At 58.8% G+C, this 14,619-nt stretch overlaps 1 protein-coding gene across 1 annotated transcript in view; it reads right to left on the bottom strand.

Moving 5' to 3' along the window:
• Nucleotides 1-1,638: 1,638 nt before the first annotated feature.
• The window catches only part of STARD8 (StAR related lipid transfer domain containing 8), a 40,968-nt gene continuing 27,987 nt past the window's right edge, over nucleotides 1,639-14,619 (bottom strand). Inside the window, exons 3-15 of the mRNA XM_066559383.1 lie at nucleotides 10,527-10,598; nucleotides 9,217-9,298; nucleotides 8,137-8,200; nucleotides 6,506-7,872; nucleotides 5,709-5,882; nucleotides 5,080-5,239; nucleotides 4,636-4,834; nucleotides 4,316-4,526; nucleotides 4,051-4,165; nucleotides 3,539-3,754; nucleotides 3,107-3,324; nucleotides 2,341-2,517; nucleotides 1,639-2,076 (exon numbers count right to left, since the gene is read on the bottom strand). Coding sequence (XP_066415480.1) covers nucleotides 1,959-2,076; nucleotides 2,341-2,517; nucleotides 3,107-3,324; nucleotides 3,539-3,754; nucleotides 4,051-4,165; nucleotides 4,316-4,526; nucleotides 4,636-4,834; nucleotides 5,080-5,239; nucleotides 5,709-5,882; nucleotides 6,506-7,872; nucleotides 8,137-8,200; nucleotides 9,217-9,298; nucleotides 10,527-10,598 — 3,173 coding nt within the window. The 3' untranslated portion in view covers nucleotides 1,639-1,958. The remainder of the gene's footprint in view (nucleotides 2,077-2,340; nucleotides 2,518-3,106; nucleotides 3,325-3,538; nucleotides 3,755-4,050; nucleotides 4,166-4,315; nucleotides 4,527-4,635; nucleotides 4,835-5,079; nucleotides 5,240-5,708; nucleotides 5,883-6,505; nucleotides 7,873-8,136; nucleotides 8,201-9,216; nucleotides 9,299-10,526; nucleotides 10,599-14,619) is intronic.

Below are 14,619 nucleotides of genomic sequence, written 5' to 3'. Positions count from 1 at the left end.
TGGATCTGGGATGAGCCAGGGCTGCCCCAATACTCCTGCCCATCAGTGCTAAAAGCCAGAGCAGTCCTGCTGCTGCCAATCCCAAGCTCAGAGAGGGATTCCTTCCTCTTCAGGCTTTAATCTTGCAGCCTTCATCACCATCATCTTCATCTACTCCAGCATGTTCCACCCCATCCCCATCACTACTCCAGAACAGCAGCCAGAGGTGTCTGCTCCAGGGAATTCAACAGCACAATGTGATTCTTCTTCATCAGCAGCACTGCTGCTGGATGCTCATCTTCCTCCTCGAGGGCTCTCCCTGCTGCAGCTGGCAATGCCAGGAGAGCCCCAAACCCTGGCAAGGCCCTGGAGCACAGCTGGATGTAGAAAATGCCGGGTTTGAGTCTCTTCACCCATGCAGGGGCTGCCCCAAGGCCACACATTGCTCAGCACTGGGCTGCTCCAGTGCTGGAGAAGCCCTGAACATGGAGGTTTCCTCATCAGCCAGCAGACCTTGTTAGTACTTTATTAATTGCATGGATGGGAAGAGCAGCCCCAATCCAAGTCAAACAACTGCTGCACTTTCATATAATACAAAACAAAAGTCCCTTAAATACAAAATACCAGCTGTAAGTGAGCATCACCTGAGGCTGAGCTCTGACACCAGAGTTATATATTAATATTCCACCTGTACAAGTATTTATAGATTAAAAAAAAGAAACACTTTAAAAAATATCAGGAGAAAATTCACTCCCCCACATGTTAGTTGTATTTATATATATATATATATATAAAATACATATATATAAAAACACAGACTAGAGGCTGACTTGTGCTATTCTTTTTGCCAAAAGACAGGCAGTTATGGCCAAACTGCCACTGGGAGTCCCCAGCTCATGGGTCGTGTTGCCTTCCAGTTGGAACGAAGTCTGGGAATTTGGGTCCCTGCCTGAATGGAGAAACCAGGTCATCTCCTGGGTGCTGACAGCTCCAGTGAACAGTTCCTTCATGAAGGGAAGGAAGGGGTGGAAAGGGGAACTGATGTCTGTGCAGGGAGTAGGTGGGCATGGGCATGGGTAGTGAATCTCTCTGCTACCCCTCCTGCCATCCCTCCTCCCTCTCCAGGTATGGCCCTCAACACTGAGGGCAGCACAAAGGGGGAGCTGGTCTGGGGAGTCTCTCCCCACCAAGGCATTGCCCCTTCCCAGCCAGGCACAGCTGCTCCAGGGCTCCAGCAGTGTCCTGCCCCATGCAAATAACAGGTCAGCTGGTTGAGGATGGCCTTGGCTTGGAACATGGTCTATCCACCCCTCCTCTCAGTGACACCCAGTGCAGAGAGAGGGCTTTTAGCCAAGGAAGAGCAAGGCACGGGAGTACAGGGCTGCTTCTTCCATGCATTCAGCACCAATGCTGCAACAGGTTCCATCTGCCCCTCGACAGGGGCTGGCACCCATGTATCTATAGGCAGCTCCCTCCTCCTAGAACAGCAGCCTCTTCCAGTACCACACAGTGACTCCCTGGCTGTCCCCACTGGGTGACACCACACACACAGTCCCCCCCTCACTGCCCACCCTCCACTTCCCACCCCTGCACTGCGACCTGCGGACACGGCCCCGCTTTCCCCGCTCGCTCCTCCCGCCTCACTCCACGCTCCTTCAGCCCTGCTGTTGCTCCTGGCTTGTGTGGGGGCCCCAGCTCCTGCCACAGGCTGCATTCAGGGGTCACCCCATGGCCACTCCTTCCCTCTGCTCCCCCACTTCTCCTGTGGGACACCACGGCTTTTCCTCCGTGGCCACCCTGCCCCGCAGCCCCTCGGCCGTGGCACGGGACTGCCCAGCCCGGGGTGAAAGGATGTTTATAAATATGTGCCTCTGTCTCCCTTCACAGGCACTGCACCACACCGTGCTTCCCGCTGAGAGCCCCAGTCTGGATCCAATGGCAAGTCCACGTCTGAAAGGACAGAGCATCTTCCTGGTGCCTCAAATCTTTGTCTCGGGGCCGACGGGACTCAGGGCTGGGAAAGAGTCTCGGATCCTCACCAGCTCCATGGCACAGAGGTGGCCAAAGACCCTGTTATACCACTCAGGAGATCGACCCCTGGAGAAGAGAAGAGAAGAGAAGAGAAGAGAAGAGAAGAGAAGAGAAGAGAAGAGAAGAGAAGAGAAGAGAAGAGAAGAGAAGAGAAGAGAAGAGAAGAGAAGAGAAGAGAAGAGAAGAGAAGAGAAGAGAAGAGAAGAGAAGAGAAGAGAAGAGAAGAGAAGAGGCAGGAGGGGGTGAGTGGGCAGAAGAGGCCCTGGCAGTACCATGGAGCAGCACATCCTGCTGCTCCTGCTCCACACCCTCCCCGGAGAGTCCCGTTACCTGAGGTCAGCCCTGCAGATGTGGGTGACCCGGGAGCGGCCCATGGCGCCGGGCTCGATGAGGTACTGGGACGTCAGCACGATGGCCTTGACACCTCCCTCCACTGGCACCTTGTCGTGCTCCACCGAGAGGGAGCTGAGCAGGCAGGCTCCCCGCGGCAGGTCCGTGCGCCAGCGCCTGCGACACAGCAGCCGTCACTGCCTGCCCGCCGCAGGATCACACAGTGGGGACCCCACAGAGCCCAGGAAAGGAGGAGGAGATGGGGCTGGAGCAGAGGAGTGTAGGACCATGTCTGAATGGGCTGTTTGGGACCACTCTGGCTAGCTATTGACCCCAGCCCACACGGTCTTACATAGACAGAATGAAAAGATTGAAAGCGCTCTTTTCCACGTGGGGATGGATGTCCTCTGTTTGTTGACTTGCTAGGAGACACCTCAGGCTCTGGTGACTTCCCAGGTGAGAAAGAGGGCGTGGCCTGACGGTGGGAGACTTTTATACCCGGGGAAAATGAGGGGCAGAGGAGGACCACAACCAGTGGGATACCAGTCAGGAGTGGCGAGGGGAGGGGTAACCCAGGAAGAGACCACCAGGAGGTACTGGGGTGGGCGAGAGAAAGACCATGTGATGGGGGAAGAACAAACCATGTGATGTAACATCAACTATTCAGTGCAATATAAGGACCACTCAGTGCAAACAACAACTAAATAAACTGTTTGGTGCAGTACAAGAGAGGGGATGTCCCCCAGGGAGCCCAAGCCCCCCTCACCGGAGCACCATGCAGTCCCTGCGCGGGTGCGGGGCCATGCTGTCTGTCACGTAGTGGTACACCTCCATGTCCTTGTCCAGAGCCTCCACCACCCTGCTCTGCAGCAGGTCCTCGTCCCACAGGTGACGCTCCCGCAGCAGCCGGTGCAGCACCGTGGCAGGAGGGGCCTCGACATCCGTGGAGACCTTCCACAGGCGCAGAGGGTTCCCGTCCCCAACCTGAGGGGATGAGGGGAGGGTCACACAGACTGTCCCACAGGACCCCCAGTGCTAACCCCTGAGCAGCTTCACTGATGGCTCCCACTGCCATAGAGCACCACAGTCCCATCTGCTGGCTAGTGAGGGATGGGGTGGGACCTGCTGTGGCTGCTGGAGAGGTCAACCCATACACATTTCCCTGTATATGTTCTCAAGCCCCTCCACAAAAATTTACCTTTTTGCAAGACAGCTCCGTGTTCAGGGGCCCCGGCGTGCTCAGCCATCCTTTGAATTTCTCTGACGACTCTTTGAGCAGGTTCTGGACACTCTGCTCAAAGTAGGAGTGTAAATCCTTGCTCTCCCCCTGGCACACCAAGTCAGCCAGGGGGTGGGGATAAGCATCTGCAGCCATATAGGAGCTGCTCAGCTGCAGCAAGATGTCATGGGAGACCTGCAAGTCGAAAGCACACGGATATTCAGTGAGACAGAGAGATCTTGTGGGGACTTTGTGAGTGGTTCTGGACACACAGAGAACCATAACTCATTCCCCAGGGAGTGGGGAGGATGGACATACAGCCTGCATCACCTCCTGCCCAGGACATAGCTGGGCTTGGCTTCAGGGCGAATGGCTGGTGGCTGCTGTCCCACTGTGGGAAGGATGCCCTCAGCTTGCTCTAGGACAAGCACCTGCCAGCAAGGTCACATCTTCCACGGGCAGTGCTGGGCTGGGACCCCATTGCCACCCACCTGGAAGAGCTTCTTGCAGTCACTGATCATGTGGGAGAGCCCCTGCGTGGCAGCCATGTTCTCATTGAGATCCTTCTGGTCCGGCTTCCCCATGGTGCCCCTCTTGTGTATGGCCCTGTGGGGGATCAGGTAGTGCTGGCACCAGTGGGCACCCCCTCATTTGTGTCACAGAGCAGAGCCAACAGCCCCCCCGTGTCTCACCATTCCCCCTCCCACGGCAGGCAGGGAAGGAGCACTGGGCAGCTGGGGCTCAGCCAGCCCTTACCTGGGCGATGTGCTTTCCTTCTTGGACACATTGAGGTGGAAGATGGAGGGGGCCAGGCACACAGCCAGGTTCCCAGCTGTCATCTGGTTCTCCTCAGCCGAGGCGATGTCGCTCAGGAAGTAGAGCAGGGTCTGCAGCACCTCCCTGTTCTCGTCCGGCATGAGGATGATGGCGGCCTGCACCGCCTGCAGCCGCTGCTCCTTGGACACGACTGCGGGCACGGGGCGGCGTCAGCGGGGCGTCCCCACGGCCACCACCCATCCCCTGCATCCAAACAGAGGGACCCCTCCTCCCCGAGGTGCCCCCAGCCTGGCCCTTACACTGGTAGATCTGCAGGAAGGTGTCGGTCAGCTTGCTGGTGAAGATGGGCTCGGGCAGGTCGCGGAAGTATTGCTTCAGCAGGTCGGCCACGTCGTACGCTGACTGCCCCGAGTAGTCCACGTGGTCAGGGCTGGTCTCGTTCATGTGCCGGAGCGCCTGGATCCGGGACTTCACCCCGGACTTGCGGAAAATGCCAACCTGCCAGAGCAGAGCGGGGATCAGCGGGCACTGGCCTGGGTGGGCACCTGTGGGACAGGCAAAGGCTCCCTCCCCAAAGGGATCATCCTGAACTCACAGGAGACGCTGAGTGAGGGATGGCCACGGGGATGTTGCTGGGTTCCCATGGCCAATCCCACCCTCCCGCTTCAGCACACACCACAAGAGGTGAACAAAGGACCCCTAAAGCTGTTTTTTCCCCCAAATCCCAGCAGCCACAGCCTCACCTGGTCCAGGCACTGGCTGCGCAAGTAGCGCATGGCCTGCTGGATGCTCTGGGGCAGGGGCTGCCCCGTCCGCTGCACGTTGACGATGGGTGGCACACCAAAAACCATCTTGTCCCTGTAGTCAGGGACTTTACTCCGCTTCATGAACTTGGGGACAGTCCTGCAGAGTGGGACAGAGAGACATCAGTGCAATGATCGCTGCCCTCAGCACCTCCCCTCACAGAGGGAGCAGGATCCTGGGAACACACACACATAAACACATTTCTGCAGTATTTGGAATACAAGCAAGGCTGCTTCCCATCAGGAATGGCAGCACCTTTTATTAAGCTAAAATAATTTTGATACTTGGCTATGTAAAGAAACCACTGTCCTACTCTCTTATGTTGCTGCAGCACTTTTAATGCCCCATGAATACCTGCAGCCCCCACATTAGCAGATGATGCCAGGAGCCCCTCTGGAAGCCAGGGCGATGCCAGGAGCCTGGGGCTCAGCTCTGGCTCACACTTGCCAGAGCAGACAGCCCTTGGTTTAGCTTTTCCCCCTCCAGACCCTGAAGCTGCCCCAGGCTGGGGACACGGCATGAGCTGCAGCCCATGGGCCCCATCCTGGTCCCCCTTGCCCCAGCTCACCACGTCCAGGCCTGTTTGTGGGGCACAGAGTACTTCTCCATGATGGCCGTGAGCCGGAGCAGGGAGCACTTCTGGAGCAGGTTGAGCTGGGCCGATGACTGGCGGTTGATCTCCAGCGAGGCTGAGTTCAGGCTGGGCCGGTGCGAGTTCTGGAAGCTGTGCCAACGCAGCTTTCTGGGGACACAAGGGACATTCCCAGCTGAGGAAACCCCCACTGCTCTCCACTCCTTCATGGTTACTGCCACACCACCCTCCAGCACAGCCAAACTGGGTGAGGAAAGCCAGAGAGCTCGGCAGCAGCCGTAGCTCTGCTGGGGAGAGCCCCAGAGAATACTGGCACAGAGGAGGCACGTACCCGCTGCGTTTACACTCGTTATTAATTAATGAAAAACCTTTTAATCGCGGGTCTGTGCAGGCAGACAGGGCCGGCAGCGGTGGCAGTGCTGAAGTGCTGGCAGCGGTGGCAGCGGTGTCCTGCGGCCACCAGAGCGCACCCGCGCCCCGCGCTGCGCTCCCCGCACCGTGCGGCTCCGGCTGCGCTCCCCTCGCCTCCCGCTCCTGCCTTCCGGCGATCATCCAGCCCCCGAGGACGGGATCGGCCGCTGCTCCCCAGACCCATGGGCTGTGCACCCCTCCCTGCTGCAGCAGCCCCGACCCTGGGAGTGTTCACGGCCAGGCTGGACAGGGTTTGGAGCAATACGGTCTAGTGGAAAGTGTCCCTGCCCATTGTGGAGGGGCAGAACGAGATGGTCTCTATGGTCCCTTCCCACCCAAACCACCTCGGGATTCTGTGGTACCTGCAGGGTCTCGTGAGGGATGCTCCTACCCCCGAATCCCGGCGCTCCCGTGTCTCGATCTCTTCAGCCTCGTTGAGGGAGTTCCCAGTGCTATCAAAGTCACTGGCAGAGGTGCCGACATCCGACATGGACTGTTCTTCGAAATGCAGGTTGGAGGGTTCCCCTCCCGAGTCCGACTCCTCCTCATCCTCCTCTTCGTCGCCCTCTTCCTCTCCATCGAGGCCAGGGGAGACGGCTTTACACCAGAGCTCCACCTTCTTCTGCAGCACCCCGACATCATGCAGGATGTCGTCGAGGTTCTTGAAGCTGACCTCCCCGTCCTTGCAGAAATCCTCGCTGCTGCCGAAGTCCGGCACGTTGTCGTAGACGCTGACGCGGCTGCCCAGGGAGCTGCAGGAGCCGCGGCGCCGGCGGGCGAAGCCCCTCGGGGAGGACGAGCCCTCCACGCTGCTGCTGCTGCCGCCCCCGCCCAGCCCCACGGCCGCGCTCCCGGCGCTCCAGTGCGGCAGGGAGCTGCCGGCCAGGGGACACAAGCTCTCGATGGACAGGGATTTGGGGAAGGTGCCGGGCTTGTGGTCACAGGGGATATAGACCAGGCAATCGCCATGGCGAGCCCGGCGCTGGCACTCGGCAGCAGCCCAAGCACCGCCGGCGGCAGGGGCTGTGTCTGTGTCGTAATCCTCCAAATAAACTCCACCGCGTTTGGGGTCAGAGCTGCCCTTGGTGCCCCCGGGGCCGCGCAGGCGGTTAGTCCTGTATGATACCGAGAAGAAGTGTCTTTTGCTGTGGAAAGGGGCAGGTGTCCCTCTTTTAGAGGAGTTGGTCCTGGTGGCTGCAAGGTCCCCATCATCCTTCAGAGAGCCCCATCCTGGCGGGAGAGTGGCGCTGCTGTGCGGAGCCACCCTCCTGTCTGGGCTGGGCTTCTCCTTGTCCTTCCTCCGCAGGGACTCGATCCTCTTCAGGAAGCTTCGAGACCGTCGCTTCTTCAGCTTCTCCTTAGAGGCCTCTCCCTGGCCCGGGGGCTGCTCCGGGGCAGAGCCCTCGCTCTGGCTGCAGCTGGAGGCGGTGGCAGCGGCACGGAGGGGGGACAGGGGCTGGGATGGCACAGCTGCAGTGCCCAGCGTGCCACCCGTGCCACCCACGCTGCCCACACTGCCCGTGCTGTGCAGGGACGTGGCCTCGGGGTTGGTGCTGAGGTCTGTGAGGACGCTCTCCCGGCTGGACACCGGGTGCATGGTGCAGCTCAGGGCCTCCGAGCCCTGGGACACGACATCGGCGGACCCCACCCGTGACCACCTTTTGCTGTCCCTCTGGTAGGACCACCGGGTGCTGATGGCAAAGTCGACTTCCTCTTCAGAGTCTTCATTCTGTGGGCAGTTGAGAAAAGAGGATGATCGATCGGTTGGAGCCACTGGGGGTCAGCACATCCCCCCATCTCAGAGGGGCACCAGCATGGCCCCAGGTGGGGAGGAGAGCAGCATGGTCACCCCCTAAACCAGGACTCCTTTGGCCTCCAGAAGCCACTCTGTGCCCAGGGCAGTCCCAGAGCTCACCAGGACACTGCCCCACATCGAGCACATGATCCCCTGCACCCCTCAGCCCCTCACCAGCCTTGAGCATGCAGGACTTACCTGTTTACGCTGAAAGTGAACATCCAGCTTCATGGAGGCACAGGTGTTCAGGGTCATCAGCCTCCTGCAAGAAACGGAGTGGCTTTACCCTGGCCCCAGCCCTTGCCCCAGCCCTGCTGCTGTCACAGGGATGGCTTTGGCTTCTTTTGACTTTCCTGCCTTAGAGCCTTGGCTGTGCCTGTCACCTGCTGCTTTGAGTCCACAGTCAGAGGGACACCTGACTAACAAGGGGACAATGCCAGCAGATGGTAGCCCAGGCCAGGCAATGCCCATGCCAGCTGCTGTGGCAAGTGGGCAGGGGTGGTCTGCTCCAGGCTACTAAAGCAAAATCACCTCAGAAGCTCCTGTGCCCCAGACAGGGAATGACTAAAGGACCTGAAAGCTGAGAGAGGGAGGGACAGGCAGAGACCTCCCATCACCTCCTGCCTCACTGCACCCAGGAAATGGCACGGGGATCCCCTCTTGCCCAGCACAGCAGCCTCTCTGCTGGGAAACAAATAGGAAACAGACCCTGTTTCTGCCTCCTCTCTGTTCTGGGTGGGAGGGACAGCATGGAGCCAGCACAGGGTCATGGCTGTGATGACCTGTCCGAGAGGCAAGGCAGGGCTGAGTCACAGTACCGAGTGACACACGGCCCATCCAGGCTGACCATGGGTCAGTGCCCTGCTGTGGGTGCCAGCTCTGGCTCGCTCTGAGTCCCCCCCAGGCTGCTCCCTGCACTCCAGCCCTGCACAGCTCCCAAACCTGCAGCTGCAGCAGCGCCGTGCCCAGGTGGAAACTGGGCTGGGCTGCATTGCCTGGAACTGGGACAACCAGCATCACATGGAGCATAAAAACCTCCTGTTTCCCTGGAACCACCCAACACCAGCAATGTTCCCTGATCTGAACAACTGAGTTCTCACTGCAGAGGGAGTGACAGTGCTGGAGCAGGCCCAGCCAAGATCAAGGCAGGCACCCTACTAAGCCCACCACCACATCAGGCACCCCCTGAGCCCACCACCCCATCCGCCTGGGCCGCTGTCCTTGTCTGTGCCACATCCCCCTGCTGATTCCGTGTGAGGGGGGCCAAGAGAGGGTTACCTGCACAGGGATTTGAGGGAATCCTGGTCCAGGAAGCTGTGGTCCTTCTTCACAGCACTGATGTCAAGAGGGAATGACGACTCTGGGGAAGGAAGTGACATCAGTGGCAGATCCCAAGCCAGCTGCTCCGTCAGGGACAAAGAGCAGCAGTGGGCATGGGAAGAGGAGGAGAGGCCGAAGTGGCTGGAGATGACCTGGAGGTGGGGCATGCCCAGGGTCCCTGGGCACGACTCTTCCCAGGTATGTTAGGTGAGGGTGATAAGGTGCCCAAGGGTCTCCAATCAGTTCCCTGCTCAGCTCTGCTGGGATCGTTCACGTGGGACCTGGACCTTCAGCCCCAAGGGTCTCAATCCATCTGTCCATGAAGCCATGGAGTGTGATCACCACGGGAAGGGAAACAGAGGGAAACACTTGGAGGATGTGGGAAGTTCTGTGGCCAGAGGCTGGAGAAGGGTTGGTTGATTCAAAGACTGCAGCACCAGCACCGCTCCTCACTGCCCAGCTGTGAGCACTGTCTGGGGCCAGCACCTGGGGCTGGGCATCCCGGCAGGAACACGTGTGGCCTGCCCACCAAAATAGGCCCTGGCAGCAAACGGGCTGCTCATGAAGCCGTCACCGGGGATGTGCTGCAGGGGGCGGGGGAAGTGCCCGGCCGAACAATGGCCCCGGCTGCGGCCGCCCGAGCCGCGCTTCCCGCTATTGTCCGGCAGGACGGGGCCGCCGCTGCTCGCAGCGCCCGGACCAGCATCCCCCCGGGGCTTCCAAACACACACAGCTGAGCTGTGTGAGCCACCACCACAGCCACCCTGCCACCGCCCCGGGCGCCTGGCACAGGAGCTGGGAGTAGGAACATGGTCTGCTCCAGGCTGAGCACTCAGAAGGACAGGCTGGAGCAGGGCAGGGCTTGTGGGAGTGGGGAGGGATGGAAGGAGGGAGAACATGCTCGCTCTCCACATTACCTACACTAGCTGCCCCTATGCTCCCACCCACGGCAAACACTCCCTGAATCACTTGAGAGCTGATGGCTCTCCAAAGCTTGGCTGCCCTTGGCCAAAGCAGCCGCCCCAGGATTCCTCAGAGCCCTGCCTGAAGGGGAAAAGTTCAGGAATGCAGGGAAGTTAACTGGCTGGTTCTCCAGGCCGTGGCCAAGGGCTCGAAGTGTAACAATCATATAATCAGTGAGCAATCCCTTCTGTCCCCTCCTCTCCCTGGAGCTGTGGGCGCTGTCCCTGCAGCCCCCCTTGGAATCTGGATGGGATGGAGGCTCTGGGCAGGTACAGAGCAGGGTCAGGGCAGGAGGCAGCTCTCACCTTCGTAGAGCTGGGCATACTGCGGGAACCCTGCTGCCCGCAGCCAGTCACACGCTTTCTTGGCTTCAATTTCTGTAAGAAAGCAAAGAACCAGCCTGAGCATCCTGCCAGCAGCAGCAACGCCCTGAGAACACAGCCCACACCCCCAGAGCCCTGACCCCCAAGCCCGTGTTCCATGTGCACAGAGCAGAGGAGATGCATGGCTGCAGAGCCAGGGGTGCTGGGCAGACAGAGCTCAGCTGCAGCTCTCTGCCAGCACTGGGCAAAGAGCAGGAGGTGACAGTGATGCCACCTGAATGACAGGGCCACAAGATGCAGTTTTAACCTTCTGATGAAACGTTTTGTTTCTGAGCCCTCCAAACCAAACACAGTTCTTGGCCAGGCAGGAGAGGAAGATCTTTGTAATCATCAGTTCAGAGCTTGTCAAAGCTCAGTGCTGATCACTTCTGCAAACATCCCTGAGCAAAGCTGCCAAAGGAGCTCTTCCTCCCCACCTTCTTCCCACCACCCAGCCTTCCCCACCTCTCCTTTCAAGCTGGTGTTCATCCCAGTCAGCACCAAATCCCTGGTGGGGTTCTCACCCCTCGCCCAGCTGGCTCCCACCCCTCACACAGGGATCAGCCCTCGCCCAGATGAGCCCATTCAGCAGCCAGCAGTATTTCCTGGGAAATTCCTCCAGCTTAGAGAAACTGAGGGAAAACAGCCCAGAGTTCCTGCAGCCACAGCAAGGCATTGCCAAGTGTCAGCACCCATTGGCCCGATGACATTTCTGCTGCTGAGGGTGACAACATCTGACCTCAGGGGTAGAAAATGCCTTGGCAGCCTCAGGGTCTGATCTGTCCCTGCTGGAAGCACACAGTGGGCTGAGGCCAGACCCACCCAGCACTGGAATACCCTGATTCCATCCCCATCCACTCACTGCCTCAGCCCAAAGCTCTGGCTACAGTTTGCATTCCCAATTCCAAACTTACAGAAGCAAAAAAAAAAAAAAAACTCCAAATAAGCAGCTCAGTTCAGGACAGGACTAAGCCAAAGCCCTGGACTCAAATACTTGGCAAGTTTTGGGAAGAAGTTTTGGAATGAGCATCTGGATCCGGGTCCAAACCACACAGCTGTCATTAACCATGACCTGAGTCCTGCCAAAACCCAGGGCTGACCCCTCCTGCCCCCAACAGGGCTCTGACCCAGCAATCCCAGTGGAGAACTCAACCCTGGAGCTATCCTGGGTCAGCTGGTCCATGTGGAGCACCACATCCCTCCCAAAGAACCCAACACCCCACGAGGAGAGCACCCCATGGCTGCCTCTGTCCAGCAGGAGGACACCAAGACTGGTGGTCCCTGGGAATGCTCTCTGGCCATGCCAGCTCTGGAAGCAGATCCCTCCCACACTCCTGGAGTGGGCAGGACCCAGGGACAGCCACTTCCCACAGCCCCTGCCAAGGGACCTGCCAGTTCCCACTCCTGCCCGACTCTGCTCCCAATGGGAATTCCACGGGGCCAATCCCAGCCAGCAACTGCAGCTCCATGTGCCCCAAGCCACGAGCAAAACCAGCAATGTCCCACCTGTGCCATGGATGCTGCCCCAGGGATGGGTCTGGCGGAGGGCAGCGGGAGCAGGGCCGTGGCTGAGCTTACTCCTGCCTGCAGCAGGGCTCAGCTGGTACCAGAGCATGGCCAGGGCCACACCAGAGCCTGGGGACACCCAGAGTGACCCCAGCCCGAGCCCAGGGCTGCAGCAGGATGCTCTCTCTGTGCAGGACTGGGCTCAGCCTCCCATCACAGGGTGGAAATGCGGAGTCAGAGCGCGACATTTCCTTCCCTCCGCCGCCTCCCCACGCAGGGTTGGTGGGGGGCCAGGGCCCTAAACCTCCTCCACCCCTCCTCTCCTCTCCTCTCCAGCAGCCAGCTCCCAGGCTCTGCCTGCTCTGGCAAGTCCTGCATCCCCCCAGAGCCCTTCCAACAGGGAGAAGCCCCCTAGAGCAGGGGGATGTTTGACCAGCCCAGGCTGAGCCCTGCTGATGTACAAAGTGCTGTCACAGAAAAGGTTTCCAAGTGTCCTGTCCCAGAGGGAGCCAGCAGCCAGCTTCCTCCTCCTCCCGCCCTTCCCATGGACGTGCTTTCCCAGGGAAGTGCAGGAAAGGCCGGGCAGGCAAACACTCCTGCCGTGGGACGCTGGGCACAGGGTCACCCATTCCAGCCGGGTTCCCAGCCCTCCCTGTCACCTCTCAGGAGCCTCACTGTTGGGCAGGGTGATGGGACCTGAGCCCAGCACACATCCCTGGCTGCAGCCTCCACTGGGAATCCACCCTGAGCCCAGGGATTGCTGCCCAGAGACCCTCCAGCCTCCACCCTGCTCAGCCTGAGCCCCAGGCAGCAGTGGCAGAGATGGGTCCCCAACATCCCCAGATGCCAAGATTCCCTGATGTCTAATGCAGGCTCATCAAACACTACACCCACCCTCAGCAGGGCACAAAGAAGGTCTCCTTGCCTCCATTGGTCAGAAAACAATTTCCAGGAGCTTATAGCAACTCAATCTCTTTGAGATCTGTGGTTTAAATGGTGCAGAAATCATCCCACTCCAGTTGTATAGCAGGAGGAGCAGGCAGAGGGTACAGGCAGAGTCCATGCATCCCTGACAAAGAAGGGGATAAATCCCACCAGCTTCCTGACTGCAGGCAGGGAAGGCAGACTAGCAGCCCCATTATGTTTCATGCTCCAGAGGAAGCTCTCCATGGGAGATGAACCCTCAGGAAATGCCTGGACAACCCCATGGGGGAAACCAGCACCAACACCTTCAGTGGAAAAAGCTCCCAGCGGTGCACAATCCTGTGAGCCACCCAAGAATCCTCCCCCAGAAAAGCCTCTGCCCTTGTCCAGCAGCTGCTGAGGCTGGATGGTGTTTCCCAAGGAAAAGGTTTCCACAGTAGCTCTCCCATGCACCCAGCAAGGGGCAGAGACTGTAACCCCAGGGCCACCATGGTCCATCAGAAATGCCCTGAGTGGGTCCAGCCCCCCCAGCCTGACCTCCCAACACCCCCAGGAAGGGGTGGAAATCAAAAATGAAGGAAGAGAAGATGTTCCCATTGTTCCAGAAGAAAAGGATGAAAACCAACACTGAAGTGGAGAAAAAAAGACGAAGTTCCCCAATCTCCTTCTTACAGTGACTCCACTGTGGCATTTCCCTGGGGTGACCACTGGTGACTCCAGCAGGAATGGCTTCTGGCTGTGGGTGTCTGGAGCCTGATATTTCTCTCTCAAGTGCTTTTGGTGCTCCATCCACCCACTCTGGAACAGGCGTGAACCAGGGAAAAAAGGGAAAAGCCCAGGACATTCTATAAAAGCTCTAAAATAAGCAACCTGGAACACTGGAGGCCAGCAGAATTACAGGCAGGAAAGCCACTTCCCAGAACCCCAGCTCTGCACTTTCACTTTAACAATCAAAACTGACAAGAAGTCCCAGGCCAGGCTCTCAGCTTCCCACAGCAAGGTTCCAAATCCCCATAAAACGTCCCACACAGCCAATTAGCGTGTGAGGAGAAAACCCCACCACAAAATTGCTCACATGTTACCTCATGGAAAGCTGGAAGCAGCTGCCTGGCACTGCGGGGGAAGCTTCAGCCCCAGCACCAAGGGGAGAAAATTGCTCTTTTTCCTTTCATGTTGGTGTGATTTCTTTCCATCCTGCCTGAAAGTAAAACTGCCTACGACAGGGACTTTCCTTCCCAGCTATAAGCAGAAGTTTCTTGCCTGCTTTTTACAGGAATGACAGAAAGTCCCAACTCCTCTCCTGAACCAGGGGGATGTGCCTTCACTGCTTGAGAACATGAGGAGCTGAAGCAGGTGTCCCATGGGAAAGGTGTATCCTACTCATGCCAAAGGGACAAGAGGGACTGACTCTGCCTGCAGAAATCAGAGCTGCCTTCCTGAGCAGGGCATCTCTCCCACAGCAGCCAAGGGCCAATCCCAGACCCTCCCAGGGTGGTTTGGAGGAAGCCCCCAGGGTGCCCTCGCAGCACTGGGCACAGCTGGAACTCACTGCCCACCCAGCTGGGCTCTTGGGGCAGGGGGCACACAGAGCTCCACACAGCGACGG

Source organism: Molothrus aeneus, chromosome 14, assembly GCF_037042795.1.
Source record: "Molothrus aeneus isolate 106 chromosome 14, BPBGC_Maene_1.0, whole genome shotgun sequence".
NCBI lineage: Eukaryota > Metazoa > Chordata > Aves > Passeriformes > Icteridae > Molothrus > Molothrus aeneus.
Note: the sequence above shows the minus strand (reverse complement) of the source record. Positions and strands in the feature narration are given on the sequence as shown.